General features: G+C 43.5%; 4 protein-coding genes and 1 long non-coding RNA gene across 7 annotated transcripts in view; 1 reads left to right on the top strand and 4 right to left on the bottom strand.

Annotated features, from left to right (window-relative positions):
* Positions 1-231: 231 nt before the first annotated feature.
* Positions 232-4,449, bottom strand: LOC134189665 (uncharacterized). Of its 3 annotated transcripts, none has more exons than XM_062658018.1 (4): positions 3,420-3,510; positions 2,417-2,754; positions 2,288-2,341; positions 232-1,990 (listed from the first exon to the last, which is right to left on the bottom strand). In XM_062658018.1, exons 2-4 carry the CDS (start codon positions 2,739-2,741, stop codon positions 873-875), a joined length of 1,497 nt encoding a protein of 498 aa, XP_062514002.1. In that variant the 5' UTR covers positions 2,742-2,754; positions 3,420-3,510; the 3' UTR covers positions 232-872. The 3 variants fall into 3 exon arrangements, with proteins under 3 accessions (XP_062514002.1, XP_062514001.1, XP_062514000.1); XM_062658017.1 differs by lacking the exon at positions 3,420-3,510 and adding an exon at positions 3,666-3,838 and having other exon boundaries at positions 233-1,990; XM_062658016.1 differs by lacking the exon at positions 3,420-3,510 and adding an exon at positions 4,229-4,449 and having other exon boundaries at positions 234-1,990.
* Positions 4,450-6,338: 1,889 nt separating this feature from the next.
* On the bottom strand, positions 6,339-10,396 carry LOC134190101 (uncharacterized). The gene is made up of 3 exons (XM_062658526.1): positions 10,311-10,396; positions 9,598-9,648; positions 6,339-6,770 (listed from the first exon to the last, which is right to left on the bottom strand). Exons 2-3 carry the CDS (start codon positions 9,635-9,637, stop codon positions 6,445-6,447), a joined length of 366 nt encoding a protein of 121 aa, XP_062514510.1. The 5' UTR covers positions 9,638-9,648; positions 10,311-10,396; the 3' UTR covers positions 6,339-6,444.
* A 3,622-nt stretch (positions 10,397-14,018) lies between these two features.
* On the top strand, positions 14,019-17,064 carry LOC134190207 (52 kDa repressor of the inhibitor of the protein kinase-like). Its single transcript, XM_062658645.1, has 2 exons — positions 14,019-14,531; positions 14,592-17,064. Exons 1-2 carry the CDS (start codon positions 14,240-14,242, stop codon positions 16,952-16,954), a joined length of 2,655 nt encoding a protein of 884 aa, XP_062514629.1. The 5' UTR covers positions 14,019-14,239; the 3' UTR covers positions 16,955-17,064.
* Positions 17,065-18,756: 1,692 nt separating this feature from the next.
* LOC134189985 (uncharacterized) lies at positions 18,757-20,796 on the bottom strand. Its single transcript, XR_009971562.1, has 2 exons — positions 20,705-20,796; positions 18,757-19,264 (listed from the first exon to the last, which is right to left on the bottom strand). It is a non-coding gene; the product is annotated as an uncharacterized LOC134189985 (long non-coding RNA).
* Positions 20,797-21,244: 448 nt separating this feature from the next.
* LOC134189829 (uncharacterized) overlaps positions 21,245-21,879 on the bottom strand; it is a 3,186-nt gene continuing 2,551 nt past the window's right edge. Inside the window, exon 4 of the mRNA XM_062658224.1 lies at positions 21,245-21,734. Coding sequence (XP_062514208.1) covers positions 21,409-21,734 — 326 coding nt within the window. The 3' untranslated portion in view covers positions 21,245-21,408. The remainder of the gene's footprint in view (positions 21,735-21,879) is intronic.

Here is a 21,879-nt window from a genome sequence, read left to right as displayed (position 1 = left end):
TGAAATGGTAAAAGGGACGGAGAACAAGGGCTGATTTTCTCAGCCGCATGGGATGACGTCGATGTCTACTACGTGAGTACCAAGATGTGCTGAAAGCAAATCTTGTCTAGAGGAGGGAGTTGTGTAACGTAGAGACATGTGACATACGGCGGTGATTGTGATTGGTCATTGGACCGGTATTGTGTTTTGACTGGGTAGCGGTGCATAGCGCGTGGAAGTGGGTCAGGATTGCGTTCACAATAAAACGGCTCGGTCAACCGTTGAGCAGTCCACGCGTCCACACTCGATAGGGTGCTGCGTCCGTCGTAGGGAACTCTGCAACAGATTGCAGGCATTACGGTGACCGCGAACTCGTCGACAGCACGCTTAGTGGATATCAATGACCACCAGGAAAGCACTGAAAGACCACAGAAACTCACCAACGACTGAAACGAGTCATAGTCTCATGGACAAAGCTAGAGAAACATGAGAAAGAAAGAAAGACAAGTTTCATAATTTACTGTCATCACTGGGGTTTGAACCCCCAAACCATGGAGTGGTAGCCATGCATGAATGTATGTACACGATATGATCTGATATCATGTAAGAACTTGAATCGGATCACATCAATCTTCTAATAATTATGCAAATCAAACTGCAAAAGAAAATGTACGTAGATATATGTATAGACTGTATTTCGTCCAGCTACAATCCAAATGTGAAAAAGCCTACAACTAAAAGTACATGCAGCTCTGTGCATGTACACTCACAGCAGCACAACACATGTCTACATGCATGTCATAGCTAGAGAACTGCACAGTTAGAGCTACGCATGCATGTAAATGTCTAATGAACTATAGCTACGCAACTAAAACTGTGGCAAACATGTCTCTCTAAGACTGTCCGCCAGCAAGGGAAGGGGTCGTTTTCAGAACGTGTAGAGCAAATGCCGCGGCCACACATGCAGCGTATTCTTGATAATAATCCATCTTGTATGTTTTATCACCCACATCTGATGCAACCTTTACGAACAGAAGGTTTACATCCTTGCACCACTTTAGTATTTGAGACGAGAATGTGTGCCCTTCCATTTCATATCCAACAAGTTTTCTTTGACCAGCACGTTGGGCCTGTGCGTCCCACTTACGATCATCCATAGCACTTTCCATATGATTTCCTTGTAGTACAGGATCATGCCAGAATTTGGGCCCTTCATCTGTACGAGGAAAATGTTCAGTTTCCTTGACCTTCTTTATTTCTTCCTCGCCAGCTGAAGCTATTTTGAATTTTCTTCCTTCTTCATCTGTTTCTGCATATTTCATGTCGACTAGCTTGTCGAGCGCTTCTTCCACAACCTTCAGTGTTATCACTTTCTTAGGCCACTCATACTTACCTTGTTTCATTAGATCTCCGTGTACAGTGAGAGTGTCAAGTAATTCTTCAGTCTTCTCATTCAGTTGTTGAAGGCTCAAAAGCGTAGCATCCAGAAGGTACCTTGGAGATGGTGTGCCTTGCAGATGATCTGGAATATAGTTAGCTAATTCCTTGCCAAAATCTCTTGTTGCTTGTAGAACTGCAACTTTCATCCGATAACGTACTTCAACATACTCGGCAGCTGCTTTATGACTTCCTGGTTCATTCTTTCCACCTGATTCAATAGCGATTTTCCAGGGCGTCAATACATCACCCAAACTGACCTTGCTTTCACGACCTGCACACACCCCCACCATGGTTACAAAGGCATTCTTGTGTATTGCTCCATTTTCCACTCCTTGGTATACAGCCGTTGCTATATCAGTCGCGGGTCCCGCACCCATGCCAGCTTGTGTTGTCATCCCGACTTTGATACTAGATGATTCATTGCGTGGCCACGTTGTTGACCAGCATGGCATAATCGGCTTTCCCTTAGACTCTATAGGATTATTACTAAGCTTAGGCGCCACCTTTTCCAAAACCCCTTCAAGAGCCTTATCCTCTGATTTGACTGCTGTTACAAAGAGTGCTGCAATGGCTACACAAACGGATAAAAAATATTACACGCACGTATAATTAATTTAATTAATATTTAGTTACATACAATTATCTCTTTTCATCGCATAATAACCAAACAATGCTTAGTTAAACTTAAACGTGTGAATGGCGTGGCAGTTCTGCTTCTACTCCAAATCACATAACAGACGTAGACACACACACACACACACACACACACACACACACACACACACACACACACACACACACACACACACACACACACACACACACACTGCATCTCTGCAGACAATCACTAGTACATGTGATCATATACCTAATGGTCTAGCATCTGATGGTTTAGAATGTCCGTCAGTCATATCAGATCCACCTAAAAATATAAAAAATGGCCAACTAGTAACCTATGCGTTACTGTACCGATCACTGAATTTCAAGCATTATATACCTGTACTAGCAGCAAAAACAGCAGCAGCAGCAGCAGGTCGGCTTGCTTGTCCACCCAGTTGTCTCCTGACATCTCCTCCAATAGGATCTTGTATTTTGTCACAAGCATCAAGTAGCTCTCTAATTAAAGTTTCATCGTCTATGGCTGCTCTCCTCTTGTCAATGAGAACTTTCAGTTTTCCTGCATTTCCAGGTATACGGTCGATGGTTGATTCAATTTTAGCAGGCGTCATTCCCAACTGTTGTGCGATATCATAATATTGGCTCTCGCCATGGTCGATCACAGCCTGAATCACTTTCTCAACGTCGTATGTGTATGAGGTCATGTCTCACAATCAGCTACAACAGACATTGATTAATCCAACAATTAGCCATATCAGAGACACACTCGTAGGTAAACAAACAGTACCGTGTGTGTGTGTGTGTGTGTGTGTGTGTGTGTGTGTGTGTGTGTGTGTGTGTGTGTGTGTGTGTGTGTGGTGTGTGTGTGTGTGTGTGTGTGTGTGTGCGTGCGTGCGTGCGTGAGTGTGTTAGCAGAGAACATAGGTGAGCAAAAATAACGCTCAGGTCTGTTTAGACGCTCACACTATGTCACGTTTACATTTGCGTTACGGTTACGCTAACACTTGCGTTCTAACGCTTCCACGAACTCAGTTATCTACACGCATAGCATTTCAGCGTGGCCACGCCTTGTTTGTTTTTGCTCTGATAAAAAACTATTCAATGGATGAGTTCAGTCATTGTATTGTATACATACATACATACATACATACATACATATATATATATATATATATATATATATATATATATACTTTCTCTCTAGCCTAGAGGAAACCACGTTTCCGAAGCCTCTTCCCGGCTAGCTAGACTTTCGATTCCCAGTCTTGACTTTTTCGAGTGTATATGTAGGTGCCGACAAACGATGGGTAAAATGTGAAATCAAAAGCATGCAAAACGTGCGACGATCTGGGTGTACGTCTCTAATGTAGGCATTTGTTTACCTGAAAGTGAAAACACTAGCTAGGCGGGGTGTGAGCATCCTAGAATGTAAACACTAGTAACACGAACATAATTAATTACGGTCACAAATGTTTGACTAAGAGCAAGTTTGACAAGCAACACCTAGAGTGCTACCACCATTAACTCATATGCATGCATGCAATCATACCGTCGGGTCTCCCTTAATTAATTAATTAATGTGCACAATACTCAGTCTGACTCTCTAATTAGCTACCTAGGCCACTTACTTGAGCTTGCTTCACTCTGTTCGTCGGGTCTGATTATGTGGCTGTACTAAGTGCACACGAAGACGACAGACAGTTGGTGTGGATGATCGCAGTGGTTAGCAAACGCTCTACTAGTTAGGTGATCGACTGGTGCATGCGCAATGTGAATCCGTGTAGTAACCCAACACCAACAGTTACACTTCTAAACACACGCGCACACACACACACACACACACACACACACACACACACACACACACACACGCATGGCTAGCAAAAAGCACGTGCTAAAACACCGCAAATCACACCCGCTCTTAATTAGCGCGCGTTACGGAGGGTTTCCTAACCCCAATCGACACGCCCCTAATTAGGCGTAGTCAGGCACATAGCTCCATAACACAACTGTCCAGAGTAAAGATACACACTCAGGTCGATTTCTTCCAGAAATCATGTTTAGCGAGAGACACGCAAGTCTGACGACGTCAAATGATGATACGCGCAGCTCAACGCATGCAGCCCGACACTTTCGTGACGTCACGCATTCCTACGTTAATTGCACGTCGCCAGCTAGGTGAGCGACTTACTTGAACTCGTCTGGTAGTAACTGCTACTTCACACTCCGCCGCACGTCGTACGGCAGATTTCAAGTGCCGTAGTTGATATCAAATGGTTTGACAGCGCATTCACAATATATGCACTGACGTCACACTTTCAACATATTCTCCACAAAGGAGCATTCCAAACATTCACAAGAATTAATGAAGTTGCGTACGGTGTAGCCTCGTACCAGACCCTCTCGCGCGTCGTGCCCGGTTCCCGTATAACACGAAAACGCTTTTTCGTGTTATACGGGAACCGGGCACGACGCGCGAGAGGGTCTGGTACGAGGCTACGTACGGTGTTAGCCTCGTACCCAGGCCCTCTTGCGCGCCCGGAAAAGAGGGCCTGGTACACGTTGTATTCGCATGCGCGCATAAATTAGAAGGAAATCGTGGTAATATATGCACGCATGCGGAACCGACGTTGTTTAGAATCTCGAGCCGATAATGTCACGCGCAATCGACTGTGAAACAGCTTCCGTGTTCAGTAGTGATGAAGCCCTAGATCTAGACCCAAGGTCAAGTGAAACTCCGCGTTCGCGTAATCTTTGACTTGTTCTATCATCAGCAATACTATAGGAGACACGATCGCGACAATGACGACATATCCACAATCTTCTTCACCACATTTCTCTAGCTTACAGTCAACCCTATACGGTGTATGTTGATAGCACAGCGATTTACCGTATCCTGTAGGAAGCCAGCTGCAGACGTCGTTTCCGTTGTAGATGTGCTCTACGACAACACGCTGCTGCTCCTTCAGCTCTACATTACACAGCTTAAGCTTGCCTAGAGCGTAGTGCAACACCATATCAAAACCAGAAGCTCTGCCTTCAGCCAAATTGAGTCTCACTGCGCGCGACATTATCGGCTCGAGATTCTAAACAACGTCGGTTCCGCATGCGTGCATGTATTACCACGATTTCCTTCTAATTTATGCGCGCATGCGAATACAATGTGTACCAGGCCCTCTTCTCCGGGCGCGCAAGAGGGCCTGGGTACGAGGCTACGTACGGTGTGTGCAACTGTAAGTAAGATAAGTGTAGCAATCTAGTGTAACAATTTCAGTAAATACGTAGAATGTCGACTACTAGGTAAATACATGCAATTTTACGTTTTCAAGTAGGGTGTTGTGTTGTGTTGTGTTGTGTTGTGTTGTGTTGTTTTGTGTTGTGAGTTTTGATGTGTTGTGTTGTGTTGTGTTGTGTTGTGTTGTTTTGTGTTGTGTTGTGTTGTGTTGTGTTGTGTTATTGCATTTATTGTATTGTATTTTGAAAGCTACGAGTCAAAGGGACGGGACTTTGAAGAAGTCACGTGACTTGCGAGGAGCGGTATACTAGCGGGGTTCTATTTGTCCCAAATCTCTGTGGCTGGCTGGCTGACTATGTACACCAAAAATGACCATATATGGGTGTCACGCTTCAGGAATGTATGGTATGCAAGCGAGTGACCAATCACTACGCATTATTCTTCTTCGTGTCGCACGCGGCAACAGGGACAATGGCCGGGCAGCCAATCACTACGCGATGTTCGACATGAGAGAACATCTAGCCAGAAAGACATCAATTTTTGATCAGAATCAACAGAAACGTTGTATTTCAAGTAGCGCTACCTGAAAATTTACGAGCATCCAATCTTGCTGCCGTAGTATGCACAAACGGGAAGAGTAGTGCGCGTGTTACGTACGGAATTTCTTTGCTAACGCGCGTCGCCAACTACCGATACGGTAGCTAATGTACGTAACGCGATACACAAAGACATACAGAATTTATAAACTATAGCTTTGGAAAAATTAGAACAGGCTTCTATCCTGTCTACAGTCGACAGAAGGAGCAGTCGGCAGCTGCAGTGTTTGGATATACTCTGCGTACCTTGCTTCGTAGCTTTCATTTGAAGCGACGCTTGACGGAGGTTCACGCATTACTAGTGTATTGACCTCATGTACATTAATTAAGTTAATTAATTAATTAACTGCAATGGTCAATACACATCGGTGTTTACTTACTTAACTGACACAACGATATTACAGTGTATTAATTAGCATTGATTTCTTGCATGTTTTGGGTCAAATCACGTGACTGCATAGACAGAGAGATGCATAAACATATTTGTGTTCTATCTCAATCAACGAGGCAGTCAATTGTCTTGCTACAAAGCAGTGAAACAGGCTGTACATATTTGTCTAGTACTCTAGCTACACGTTACTTCAAAGGTTTGACATAATCAACAAGTTCCTCAGTAAAAATGTTGTTGGCTTGTGCTCGTAGTCCACACTCCAGCATTGCCTCTATGAGCACACGCCTTGTAGCTTTGTTGCCCAGTTCACTAGACCATGTATCAATCATTTCCTTTGCTTGATCAAATGGTCGTCTGAATGTATCCTCGATGACCTTTATTTCCCTAGATGGGAACAATGTTGAGTTGAGAAATGAGGCCACCTTTCTCCAGTCTGCTGCAATTTCCTTGGCTACTTTGCTGGGTTCCTTCTTTGTTGTGTCCAGCGTCTTATTGGCTTCCAGTGAAAGGTCTGAAACGGATAGTGAGAGATTGGTTCTGTTATTATATGTGTATGGTGTGTTTGTTTGTTTGTTTATGTTTGTGTGTTTGTGTGTGCATACGTGCGTGTGTGTGTGTGTTTGTTTGTTTGTGTGTGTGTGTGTGCGCGTGTTTCTGTTTGTTGTTGTTGTTGTTGTTGTTGTTGTGTCTGTGCGTGCGTGCGTGCGTGCGTGCGTGTGTGTGTGTGTGTGTGTGTGTGTGTGTGTGTGTGTGTGTGTGTGTGTGTGTGTGTGTGTGTGTGTGGTGCGATAGCTCAGTTCGTTAGAGAGTCATCTTATGGAGTGTTGACATCCGGGACCTTAAAGGATCGCAAGTCTAAGTCACATTGATGGCAAGCTATGGCTTAATTTCCTTAAGCAAGAAACTAACACACATTTGCTTCTCTTGACGCAGGAGTATAAATGAGTACCTGGTCATTGACTGGGGTCCTAAGCGGCCATCGGCTGTGACGTGACATCAGCCACTGGGGTCCTGGTGAGACTTCGGGTGCTCACACCACAGTTGGCTTCACAAGTCGGTGCTCCTGCGAGTGCCTGGCCCGGCTCCAGGAGTTTGCTAGCGCAGGCCCAGAGTTCCCTGAGTAGCGCACAGGGCCCAGCTTAACAGCTGGGGCCGTGAACTCTGAGAGGCAGCTCCTGACATTTAGGAGTTTTTAGGTGTGTGTGTGTGTGTGTGTGTGTGTGTGTGTGTGTGTGTGTGTGTGTGTGTGTGTGTGTGTGTGTGTGTGTGTGTGTGTGTGTGTGTGTGTGTGTGTGTGTGTGTGTGTGTGTGATGTGAGATGTCCAATGGCTTGTCAGCTTGCAGTGCGAAGTCTGAACCTGTCGGCGAACAAACGGTAATGGTCAGCAGTCTACCAAATTGCAACAACCGGGGAAGCTAAGATCGCGAGATGTCCCGGATAATCTGAACATACGTAGGGCGTATCGATAGCTTGCAAGACTACCTTAAATGGGTTTAAGAACTAAACCAGTTCAAGAAAGCGACTGTTTCCACTAGGAACTTGCACATCCGGGATGTGCAAAACAAACATTCTGGGAACGCCTTACTTTGAAGTATTTGGCTGCTTTGTCGCCGAGTCAGAGCAACTGTTGGTTTTCACTGATTCAGCATCTGCTAGTAGGAATTTGCATGACGATGACCAAGGACACCGTCTTGTCTCTCTCCGTAGCTACTGTTTTCTTTCCCCTAGCTAACGACAATTACATCTTCTAGGGCAATCCTATCCCAGCAAAATAGTCAATATCATCAGAACGCGTACGACATTGTGGGAAGCCATCTAAACAAGCGCGCTACTGTCACGTGACAGTTAAACCTAAACCACTTTGCTAAACCTACTTTGAAGTGGGTTTAGGAAAGCGGTTTAGGTTTAAAATAGAACTGGTTTAGTGCAGGTGGAAACAGGTGACTTCTTAAAACATCCGCGCACAGTCTACTAAAATTTAGTAGTAAGCCTTTGTTTGACCTCAGCTCGTCTTACAAGGCAGCGTTAACAACTGATCTATTCTCTGTTTTTTGCGTGCTTCCCAACCTTAATTAATTAAAGAGATCTAGATACGCTTGCAGAAAGCCGAACAAAACGGTCAAATATGACCAGCGCCGGATCCAGGAATTTTTGAAAGAGGGGGTTCACCGTTAGCAGTTATTTATAGCGTTACATACTTTCTCTTTTCTAATGAAATTATATGAAATTATTGAACCACGCCTATTGGAAAAGAGAGGTTATAACCCCCTAAACCTCCCCTCTGGATCCGGCCCTGATGACGTTCGTCCGCCGGTAGCTTGGACTATTTGTATTTCGCCCAACCTATACAGAGCAGAGCGAATCCAACCTACTTGGTTCTTGGATGTGCCTGCACTATTGCTTTCTTCAGAACTTCTTGTCAAGGTGGAATCTTCTCTTGTTTGGATGTGCAGGACGAGGTCAAAGTGACGATGATCATGGCGGTTTCCGGTCATTTAAACTCGCGATGTAGTCGTACAAGGTGAGTGTTAGTGGCATTTGTTGTAAAGCATGTTCAAGACTGTCGTTAGCACATACATTTTGATGAGGAATCGGTTGCATTGGGGCTTGCTGGGTATGAGTTTTCGTGGGCTAATAATACGAACTTTGTTGTGAGTGGTCAAAGTAAGCGACATTCTTTTGCTCCCTACATTTTGCCCAACTAATTTTCGTCCCTTTATCTGCATAAACGCAGAGTAGAAGAGTTGCTTCGGTCGCGTGTGCACTTCCCTAAGCTGTCAGGTCCCGCCAGCACCATGCAAACTTCCGCCATATAAGACTATTAAGCAGGACTCATGACAGATGGCAGCCAAATTTGGGCGTGACTTATTTAATTTTTATTAATTTCAAGTTTCTATTTTTTGTCTAAATTTGAATTAAATTTAAAATTTTTAAAAAAATTTAATTTAAAAATTTGTAATTTTATTTTCAATATTTAATTTTATTTAAATTTAATTTTTTATTTAAGTTTTCAATTTGCATTAAATTTTCAAATTTAAATTTTTAAAAAATTAAAATTTTAAAATTATCAGGTGTAGCATATTAGAAATTGCTTTGCCAACGAGAAAGCTGATGTTGTTGTAAATATAAACTAAAAGACCCACTAACTTCTCTACCCAGCGCTTCACGTGTTTTAGCACGTGCTTTATGTTAATGTCGCCACGTGCTAAAACACGTGGAGTGCACGCGAGGAGGAGGACTGGGTATGAGTGTACCACTGACTGGTAATGATTAGTTTGACTATTTGTTGCGTACATACGTGTATATGCGTTACAGACAATGTGACCTACAAACTCACCTATTTTGACACCTCTAGGTTTGGCTGCTTCTCCACTCATCTCTCAATTAGCTAAACAGTAAACATGGCTCTCTAAAAATTGTATGTACTGTAATGTACTACATACATGTAGATCTGCTGTACATAGACAAAATGTATTGCGTTTTGATCACTAGTAAATAAATAAATAAATAAATTTCAACAACAAGCAATAATTGAAGTAGATGTTGCAGTACAACATATTACGGGTTAATTAACTTAGGTGTGTACAGTGGCTGCGATTACAAGTTTGCCATGATAATGGGGCAAATTGTGCAAACTGACACATTGTGGTCCCGACGAAAAGCAATGGTAATTAATAATTAAATAAATACATAAACATAAAAAGAATATATAAATAATAAAAAATTTATAAATAAACTAGTACGGTATCCGTACATACTGCGCTTACTTAGCGCGCGTTATAGGAGGCTTCCCCACGCCTCAATCGATCACGCCCCTAGGGCGTGGTCAAGCACATGACTCCGTAACTTCGCGACACAACTGTCCACAGTAAAGATACACACTCAGGTCGATTTCTTCCAGGAATCATGTCTAGCCAGTCGAAAGACACGCAAGTCTGACGACATCAAATGACGATGCGCGCAGCTCAACGCATGCAGCCCGACACTTTCATGACGTCACACATTTCTATGTTAATTAATTGCACATCGCGAGCTAGGTGAGCGACTTACTTGAACTCGTCTGGTAGTGACTGCTGCTTCACAGTGCGTCGCACGTCGTACGTCAGATTTCCTGTAGCCTGGAAAACGTGCCGTAGTTGATATCAAATGGTTTGACAGCGCATCCGCAATATATGCATTGACGTCACACTTTCAACATATTCTCCACAAGAGTGCATTCCAAACATTCACAAGAATTAATGAAGTTGCGTACGGTGTGCGCAACTGTAGATAAGTGTAGCAATATAGTGTAACAATTTTAGTAAATACGTAGAATGTGAACTACTAGGTAAATACATGCAACTTTACGTTCTCAAGTAGGTGTTGTATTGTGTTGTATTGTGTTGTGTTGTGTTGTGTTGTGTTGTGTTGTGTTGTTTTTTTTTGTGTTGTGTTGTGTTGTGTTGTGTTGTGTTTTTTTGTGTTGTGTTGTGTTGTGTTGTTTTTTGTGTTGTGTTGTGTTGTGTTGTGTTGTGTTGTGTTGTGATGTGTTGTGTTTATGTTGTGTTGTGTTGTGTTGTGTTGTTTTGTGTTGTGTTGCGGTGTGGTGTGTTGTGTTGTGTTGTGTTGTTTTGTGTTGTGTTGTGTTGTGTTGTATTGTGTTGTGTTGTGTTATTGTATCTATTGTATTGTATTGTATTGACCTCATGTGCATTAATTAAGTTAATTAATTAGTTAACTGCAATGGTCAATACACATCGGTGTTTACCTCAACTGACACAACAATATTACAATATACTAACACGATTTCTTGCATGTTTTGTGTCAAATCACGTGACTGCATAGACAGAGAGATGCATATACATATTTGTGTTCTGTATCAATCATTTCCTTTGCTTGATCAAATGGTCGTCTGCATGTATCCTCGATGACCTTTATTTTTTAGATGTGAACATTGTTGAGTTGAGAAATGAGGCCATCTTTCTCCAGTCTGCTGCAATTTCCTTGGCTACTCTGCTGGGTTCGTTCTTTGTTGTGTCCAGCGTCTTATTGGCTTCCAGTGAAAGGTCTGAAACAGATAGTGAGAGATTGGTTCTGTTACATATGTGTATGGTGTGTTTTTTTGTTTGTTTATGTTTGTGTGTTTGTGTGTATGCGTGTGTGTGTGTGTGTGTGTGTGTGTGTGTGTGTGTGTGTGTTTGTGCGTGTGTGTGTGTGTGTGTGTGTGTGTGTTTGTTTGTGCGTGCGTTTGTTTGTTGTGTGTGTGTGTGTGTGTGTGTGTGTGTGTGTGTGTGTGTGTGTGTGTGTGTGTGTGTGTGTGTGTGTGTGTGTGTGTGTGTGTGTGTGTGTGTGTGTGATGTGAGATGTCCAATGGCTTGTCAGCTTGCAGTCATTGTTACGCGAATAGGTAACAGAACACCATCGCTCGCCAAACACAATGCTAACCGAACATTTACTAGTATATTTGTATATTTGTATATTTATATGCGTACATCAGCACTTGTCATATGGATTTACGGCAAAACGGAAAGACGGATCAACAAAACGGCGATGCCAGATGAATGCAATTTTGATTCCGTAACATATGGGCTAAAATTGAAGCAAGGGACCCTTTTCGAGAGGTCGACCTAATTGTAATTTCTTGGCGAGAAGAGTAAAACGACTCTCGACTTTGCTCCCTTACGCGACTAAAGAGCAAAGGAGACTGATACGTGACAAACGGGATGGAAAGGAAAAGCTAAAAGAAGAGGAAAGTCTGTTTTCTTAGTTTCCGCGCGTTACTTTGACAGAAATTATTGTGACGCAACCATTATCACGTGACTACGCGACCATTGTTACGCGACTAGCTTAGTAAACGAGTAAGACAATTGAAGCGTGAACGAAAAATTGAAGACAACTAGAGTATCAATTATCCGATGTTCTGTCTTAGAAGTACTAAATTTATAGAAATAATTGTTCAGCTATGAGCCTATAAGAAAAGGGACTTTGTAAAAGTCACGAGACTTGGCGAGTAGTGTACTCTAAACGTATAGGGCTAAACCGACTTCCGGTCTGGGGACTACGTGTTTGGCTGGCTGGCTGGCTGGCTGGCTATGTCTGTCACGCTACAGGAATGTGCCACGCCTTCTTAGTGTGGCCCAATTACGAAGCATTAATTTCTTTATGTAGTATGTGGCAACCAGAGACAATAGACGAACAGCCAATCGTACGCGCGAAATTTTCATGAGAGAGTTTTATTACCAGAACAGAGTAATTCATGTTTGCGATTGCTAGGATCTGTCGGAAATAAACAACAGAACTTACCTGTCTGCAACTGCTGACCCGAAATCGATAGATCTCTTTCTTGGTTTTACGATACTTATACGGGAATCTAACGTGATGTAACCAGAAGATATTCTATGTCCCGTATATAATGACTCTACTTGAGACTACTACGGACTTTGCGGTCACGCGAAACGACAGTCGCTATGTAGGATATTAACTACATGTTACAAGTAGCACGTCTAGAAAGAAAATAGCGTGTATATTCGTAGGCTCATAGCTGTAGAAGCGACGGTGTAAACGCAGCTTCAATTTATATATACTAGTTTTAGTCTGATACGTAAAGTCAAAACGGCGCACATTTCTTTCATGACGTCTTTCTATGATGTTCACTCACGTTTCAGCTGAACAATAAATAATTGATTCAAGAAAGGTGAGAAGGCGAAGCAGTGAAATTCGAGCTCTTGATTAGCTAAAAAAACCGCTAAGACGCATGATGGACTGTTGCATGGTATCACGCAGGACGCGCGGTTTACAAAGTGTTCGGATTACACCACAATTGACGGAGCAAGGCGTTGTTGTAGGCTTCCTAGATATGTAGATTTAATTCGCTCACAACACCCTAGTTAGACCTCCGCGGAAACGTGGGACACCAAGATTAGTGCAAAGGAAATTATCGTACAACACACGTAAAGTCAAGATTAATTACAAATTATTGCGTCTATACAGCTGATGAATGATGATATTTGAGCAGCTGCCCAACCGCAGACTATGTAAGTTATCCAGTTTTCATGATATTGCACAACAGCCGTAAGGAACGGATAATTGAACGCCTGAATCGGATAATTGAACGTTCAATTCGGATAATTGAACGCCAAATACTATAGAGCGTTTTCATTGACGTCACATTTTTCTAACGCACGTTAGTGTCGGCCATTTTGGTGTCCATGTGATACTTGCATGGGTGTCGGTCTAGGCAAATTTTGACCTCCCTCATCTCTACTACACTTCCTGCCAGCAGGAAACTATCAAAATACTCCGACAATCTGCTATCTGATGCGAAATCTAGCTATTTAGCCAAGCTGGAACTGATTGGAAGGCTTGATCCACTGCAGTTGAAGAGACCATTGCTACAGAACACCACGTTTCCTTCTGTCTACAGTTCAGGCATCGTCTCCTATTTACTCCTTCAGACAAGCTTCTTAGCAGGCAAGCAGTTTGGAGTCCGCAAATGCAAATCTTTGGAAGTTTACAACCAGTCTAGAATTGGCTGAGTGAAAGATGTCCGTGCGCATGTTGTGGGAGCTAGAAGTGTTGTGGAAACTTCAGTAGTAATTATGTGGTAGTTTATAGTAAAGATTTTTTGTTAGAGTATATATTTCATCTACAGTATATACATGTCGGACAATCGTCAGCTATAGCTGAGAGGATTGTGAAAGAGAATACAGTCATGACAGTAGCGTAGCTCAAGAGGTTTCCAGGGGGTCTGCAAACCCCCCAAGCAACAGCCGTCTAATATCAACTCATTGTCTTACGTCACACCTTCTCCCGTACAGTTTTTGATATAGATTCGGCAGTGATTCCTGTGGTGTACTGTACACCCTACATACGCTCCGTGACCGGCAGGGACGTCAAGGCACGCCTAACGCGCGCTAGTGTTCCAACTTTGCACGTGGCGGGCACCTTTCCTAGTCTCCTGACACGTGAAGAGAGGGAATTTCCGAAAGTGACTGTGGACAATGAAGAGGCGTTCTAAAGACCAACTGACCATCAGTGCTCTCTTTGAAGCTGCTAGAAAGAGATCTCGAGGCGGGGACCCCACTCAAGAGAGTGTAGATTCTGAGCGGGCATCGTCGCATTCCATCAATTTGGAACTGAACCCAATGACAAGTGAAGCATATGAAACTGCAGACCTCAGTATAGAAGTCACTGGATCTGGTGGCAGCGGGGATCATGTAAGCGATCGTGTTGAAGTGCTTGCATTTGTCAATGGGGATGAACGTGATCCTGCTGAAGCCTGCAGAGCGATTAGTGAGTGTACTGCAGTCGGCGGCTGTACAGTAATAAATAGTGTATCGTATGATGTCGTAGGAAACGATGTTGGAGAACTGGTAGATCCAAACAAACTGCAGGATGATACAAAGCTCTCCTTGCTGTTGGGTCATTTTGTTCCAGACAGCCACTTTCCGTTTCCTCCTCGGCAAGAGAAGAAGAGTGGGCGAGATACCAAGCGCTATTTTCAATTACAATGGCTTGAAAAGTATAACTGGCTAGTTTATTCTCCAAGCCAAAATGGTGGATATTGTCTACCTTGTGCACTTTTCAGCACTGATCAATCAACAGGCCAGCTCTGCAAACAAGCAATGGTAAAGTTCACCAAAGCGTCTGAGACCCTTAGAAAGCATGACCAACAGGAATGTCATAAGGTCTGCTGTACCAGGGCCAGCCATTTCATTGCAACCAGGAGACATGGTCAGGCAAATATTCTTCAGCTTGTCGTAGACCAAGGGAGTAAGCAAAAACAGGAAAATATAGCCAAGCTTTGTGCCTTGATCAAGACTGTAGAGTTTTGTGGACGCCAGAACATTTCTTTGCGTGGCCACAGAGAGAAAGGATTTACTTGGGACCCCAACGAACAGTTAGCATGTAATCCTGGAAACTTTCTAGCTCTATTGCGTTTTCGTGTGGACGCAGGTGATGAACACTTGTTGAGGGACTTCCATATGTCTCAGTCTGCTCGAGGACTACGTGCGTCTTACCTGAGCCCAACAATACAGAACGAGTTGATTGAGTGCTGTGGGAAGGTTATACAAGAAGACATATTGAGAGATGTCAGAAAAGCACCATTTTTCTCAGTGTGTGCAGACGAATCTGCTGATGCCAGCAACCAAGAACAGTTGCCCCTGGTTCTTCGTTTCGTCGATGAGTCTGGACTCATTCGTGAAGAGTTGGCTGAATTTCTCTGTTGCTCTGATGGCACCACCGGGCTAGCTTTAGCTAATCTGCTACTGACCACAATGACGGAAATGGGCTTGCAGCCAAAAGAGAAGCTTCGTGGACAAGGCTACGACGGTGCAGGGAATATGGCTGGACCTTTGCAGGGTTGTGCAAGCAGAGTAACTGCAGAATGCCCAAAAGCGCTGTACCTCCATTGCAGTGCACATTGTCTCAACCTGTGTATAATAAGGCTAAGCAAACTGCCTTTCATCCAGTCTATGTGGTCATCATTGTTAGACGTCAACATCTTTTTCAAATATTCACCAAAGCGTGCTCATGCTATGGCTGAGATAGTTCATGAATGGCGTCAAGGAGAGGGTGGCGACTCAAAGAAAAAGTTGGTTGATTTGTGCAAAACAAGGTGGGTAGCGCGACATGAAGCCCTTGTCGTGTTTGCTGAGCTTTATCCAGCTGTTTTAACGACGTTGGAGACAATCAGCAGAAACAGGGGTGGAACAGTTACATGGAACGCTACTAGCTCCTCCTCTGCTACATCTCTCCACAATAACCTAACCCAGTTCCGATTTCTTGCAACATTTGTGATAACATCAAAATTGATGGCTGCAATTCAAAGCCTAACATCAAGTCTCCAAGAGAAAGCCACAGATGTTGCAAAGGCTTACAAACACGTCGCTAGAGTCATCTCCGTTCTTCAAGATATGCGGGACAACATCAACGACAGGCATGGTGAATGGTGGACAGACGTTCAGGCTTTGTGTCTGAAGACTGGAGTGCAAGAGAGTCTCCCAAGATATTGCAGTAGGCAGACGTACCGTGGGAACATTCCAGCGCAAACGCCAGTTGACTACTATCGCCTGAACGTGAGTATACCGCTACTAGATGACATTATTTCGCAAATGAATATCCGGTTTGGAAACCTTCAACAACTAGCTATGAAAGGAATGTCATTTATGCCGACGATTTTGCTACGTGATGCTTCAGCCAAAGCAGATATTCTTGAATTTGGAAAGGCATATCAAAGTGATTTTCCTACTGCGAGTCCGAACTTGGATGCGCTGTCTGCAGAAATTGACTTGTGGATTGCCATACTGAAATCACTGCCCATTTCAGAGCACCCCGCTACTGTAGCAGAAGCGTTGCGTTTGGCAATGGGTAATCCACTAATTCCAACTGTGTCGAGGCTATTGCGCCTTGTCTGCACCTGGCCTGTGACGTCCTGTGAGTGCGAGCGGTCTATAAGTGCTCTCAATCGCGTCAAGACATCTCTCCGGGCATCCATGTCGCAGATCCGATTCAACGGACTTGTCATGCTGCATGTCCATTACAACAGGAAGTTGTCACACTTGGACGTGATCCGCTTATTTTCTGCCAGGAACCCGAGAAAGATTATTCTCCCAAACTTTGGAGAGCCATACTCAGACAGTGAACTAGCTAACACTTTTGTACTGGATACTGATTCACCAGAAGACACGTGGGACACTGAGCTAGACAGCTAAATGACTTAGTTTACAATTTTGAAGTTGTGTGAAACGTTTATGCTATTATCATATTCACTACAGATATCAAGCTCGTAAGATTTGGAAACCCCTCTGGAAACCCTTGAGCTACGCCCCTGGTCATGTATGTTGCAATCTAATGTGAGAGTTCTATAATATCTTTGGTAGAATTTCAACTGACATGAAATCCAAGTTTTCTTCTTAATTAATGGTCAGTATTTGTTTGTGTGACAATGTCTGTGCTACATACTTGGAAATGTAAAGGAAGTGGACATGCTATGATAATGTAACATGAATAGCATAGCATTGTGCCATAGTAGAGTAAGTCCTGTAAGTGTAGAATATTGTAAGACACCCTTCAGTCTGAAATTTTACAGGTTCCTCATTCTCAAGAATGCAATAAACACCTCACTTCATGGTTGATTTGAGAAAAGTAAGACAGGAGGTGTTGTGCATTGAAGCTGCATGGCTGGACTTGGAGAAGCTTGCACACATGTTGCTGTATTTAGTTTTTCTTTAAAGTATATACTAAAATTTGCACACAAGAGAGATGCCATTCCAATTTATTCAGGGCAAACCTTACAGACCAGTGAAAGAATTAGATATGTCATCTGTCAAAAGCCAAAAGAAGAAGATTGACAATGCGATTGCTACAACAAACCTTTCTTGCGCGTCTGTAATTGCGCGTCTCTTTGATTCTGCGTTGGTAGCAGTCTGGATCAGTTCATCAAACAGATCAGCTGGTCTGCCAGAACTAAAGGGCCTACAAAGGTTCGTCCATTTACCAGCTTGGTTTCTTTTAGGTCTTCTCGCGAAATCGCTGCTATTTGGGCGTCTCTTCTAGCGCGGCTTGTTCCTCCTACAACGACAGGTATTCGAAAGAAAGACACGTCTTTATCGCGCCCCGATCTGCTGGAAAATTCAACAACTATACACAATGCCGATAGTACTACAACAACGGGCAAAAAAGGCACCAGTTCGATCTCAGCATGCGTACTGTCTGTTCCCCGTAAGCGTGAACTCGGAAGTGAGTAATGCAGTAGAGGTTGCACCAGGTGTGCTCACTAGAGCACTAAGAGCTGCTCCAGTTGGACTATGCTATACCAATTATCTTAAATGGTTCCAGTTGCTGATCCGTTGGTCTTACAAGATAACTGGATAATAACCATTGCTCCACCCGTTTGTGTTTGATATGCAGAAGTAATATCCTTCCGTTTCGTTTGTAGGAAAGGCTTAGATAATTTGATGAACAGAAATGCCAGACCTAGCGGTTTCTAACGATACCGAGATCATCGCAAAAGTCCAAAAAACAGCAGAAATATTGATGATTTTCAAAGTTCACACTTATGGGGAACAGACAGTAGTTGGACACCAAAATGGCGACTTCCGGCATTGTGACGTCACGTGAAAACGCTCTATAGAAGAGCAACTGAAAGTCTGTTTCCTTAGTTCCGGCGTTTGTTTGACAGAAACTATTGCTACGTAACGCAACCATTGTTACACGAATTATCACTCAATAGGTAAATACAGAACACCATCGCTCGCCAAACACAGTGCTAACCGAGCATTTACTAGTTAGTCTGTGTTTAGTCCGCGTAGTCTGCGTTCAGCGTTCTGTGAGTAAAAGATCTTCCGTGCCTGAATCAGTGCGTACATGTCATATAAGGGTATATACACTACAAGTGACTATAAAAAATAACACACACACACACACACACACACACACACACACACACACACACACACACACACACACACACACACACGCACGCACGCACGCACGCACGCACACGCACTGCATCTCTGCAGACAATCACTAGTACATGTGATCATATACCTAATGGTCTAGCATCTGATGGTTTAGAATGTCCGTCAGTCATATCAAATCCACCTAAAAATATATAAAATGGCCAACTAGTAACCTATGCGTTACTGTACCGATCACTGAATTTCAAGCATTATATATCTGTACTAGCAGCAGAAACAGCAGCAGCAGCAGCAGCAGCAGGTCGGTTTGCTTGTACACCCAGTTGTCTCCTGACGGCTCCTCCAATAGGATCTTGTATTTTGTCGCAAGCATCAAGTAGCTCTCTAATTAAAGTTTCATCGTCTATGGCTGCTCTCCTCTTGTCAATGAGAACTTTCAGTTTTCCTGCATTTCCAGGTATACGGTCGATGGTTGACTCAATTTTAGCAGGCGTCATTCCCAACTGTTGTGCGATATCATAATATTGGCTCTGGCCATGGTCGATCACAGCCTGAATCACTTTCTCAACGTCGTATGTGTATGAGGTCATGTCTCACAATCAGCTACAACAGGCATTGATTAATCCAACAATTAGCCATATTAGAGACACACTCGTAGGTAAACAAACAGTACCGTGTGTGTGTGTGTGTGTGTGTGTGTGTGTGTGTGTGTGTGTGTGTGTGTGTGTGTGTGTGTGTATGTGTGTGCGTGTGCGTGCGTGTGCGTGTGCGTGCGCGAGTGTGTTAGCAGAGAACATAGGTGAGCAAAAATAACGCTCAGTTCCGTTTAGACGCTCACACTATGTCACGTTTACATTTGCGTTACGGTTACGCTAACACTTGCGTTCTAACGCTTCCACAAACTCAGTTATCTACACTCATAGCATTTCAGCGTGGCCACGCCTTGTTTGTTTTGCTCTGATAAAAAAACTATTCAATGGATGAGTTCAGTCATTGTATACATACCCGCGCTACTTTCTCTCTAGCCTAGAGGAAACCACGTTTCCGAAGCCTCTTCCCGGCTAGCTAGACTTTCGATTCCCAGTCTTGACTTTTTCGAGTGTATATGTAGGTGCCGACAAACGATGGGTAAAATGTGAAATCAAAAGCATGCAAAACGTGCACAATCTGGGGCGTACGTCTCTAATGTAGGCATTTGTTTACCTGAAAGTGAAAACACTAGCTAGGCGGGGTGTGAGCATCCTAGAATGTAAACACTAGTAACACGAACATAATTAATTACGGTCACAAATGTTTGACTAAAAGCAAGTTTGACAAGCAACACCTAGAGTGCTACCACCATTAACTCATATGCATGCATGCAATCATACCGTCCGGTCTCCCTTAATTAATTAATTAATGTGCACAATACTCAGTCTGACTCTCTTATTAGCTACCTAGGCCACTTACTTGAGCTTGCTTCACTCTGTTCGTCGGGTCTGATTATGTGGCTGTACTAAGTGCACACGAAGACGACAGACAGTTGGTGTGGATGATCGCAATGGTTAGCAAACGCTCTACTAGTTAGATGATCGACTGGTGCATGCGCAATGTGAATCCGTGTAGTAACCCAACACCAACACTTCTAAATACACACACACACACACACACACACACACACACACACACACACACACACACACACACACACACACACACACACACATACAAGGCTAGCAAACACACGTGTTAAAACACGTGGAGCACGCGAGTAACACCCGTGCTTACTTAGCGCGCGTTACGGAAGGCTTCCTAGCCCCCCCAATCGACCACGCCCATAAGGCGTGGTCAGGCACACGGCTCCGTAACAACTGTCCAGAGTAACTAAGGAATACACACTCAGGTTGATTTCTTCCAGGAATCATGTCTAGCCAGTCGAGAGACACGCAAGTCTGGCGACGTCAAATAATGATAAGCGCAGCTCAACGCATGCAGCCCGACACTTTCGTGACGGCACGCATTCCTACGTTAATTTGCACGTCGCCAGCTAGGCGAGCGACTTACTTGAACTCGTCTGGTAGTAACTGCTGCTTCACACTCCGCCGCACGTCGTACGTCAGATTTCCTGTAGCCGGGAAAAACGTGCCGTAGTTGATATCAAATGGTTTGACAGCGCATCCGCAATATATGCATTGACGTCACACTTTCAACATGTTCTCCACAAGAGAGCATTCCAAACATTCACAAGAATTAAACTGAAGTTGCGTACGGTGTGTGCAACTGTAAGGTAGGTGTAGCAATCTTGTGTAACAGTTTCAGTAAATACGTAGAATGTCAACGTAACTACTAGGTAAATACATGCAATTTTTCGTTTTCAAGTAGGGTGTTGTGTTGTGTTGTGTTGTGTTGTGTTGTGTTGTGTTGTGAGTTGTGTTGTGTTGTGTTGTGTTGTGTTGTGTTGTGTTGTGAGTTGTGTTGTGTTGTGTATTGCATCTATTGACCTCATGTACATTAATTATATTAATTAATTAGTTAACTGCAATGGTCAATACACATCGGTGTTTACCTCAACTGACACAACGATATTACAGTGTACTAATATTATTAGCATTGACTTCTTGCATGTTTTGTGTCAAATCACGTGACTGCATAGACAGTGAGATGCATATACATATTTGTGTTCTATCTCAATCAACGAGGCAGTCAATTGTCTTGCTACAGAGCAGTGAAACAGGCTGTACATATTTGTCTAGTACTCTAGCTACACGTTACTTCAAAGGTTTGACATAATCAACAAGTTCCTCAGTAAAAATGTTGTTGGCTTGTGCTCGTAGTCCACACTGCAGCATCGCCTTTATGAGCACACGCCTTGTAGCTTGGCTGCCCTGTTTACTAGACCATTTATCAATCATTTCCTTTGCTTGATCAAATGGTCGTCTGAATGTATCCTCGATGACCTTTATTTTCGTAGATGTGAACATTGTTGAGTTGAGAAATGCAGCCACCTTTCTCCAGTCTGCTGCAATTTCGTCGGCTACTTCGCTGGGTTCGTTCTTTGTGGTGTCCAGCGTCTTATCAGCTTCCAGTGAAAGGTCTGAAACAGATAGTGAGAGATTGGTTCTGTTATATATGTGTATGGTGTGTTTGTTTATGTTTGTGTGTTTGTGTGTGTGTGTGTGTGTGTGTGTGTGTGTGTGTGTGTGTTTGTATGTGTTCGTGTGTGTATGTTTGTGTTTGTT

The sequence above is a fragment of the Corticium candelabrum genome, chromosome 14 (genome assembly GCF_963422355.1).
Source record: "Corticium candelabrum chromosome 14, ooCorCand1.1, whole genome shotgun sequence".
In the NCBI taxonomy this organism is placed as follows: domain Eukaryota; kingdom Metazoa; phylum Porifera; class Homoscleromorpha; order Homosclerophorida; family Plakinidae; genus Corticium; species Corticium candelabrum.
This window is presented reverse-complemented; position numbering and strand designations above follow the sequence as displayed.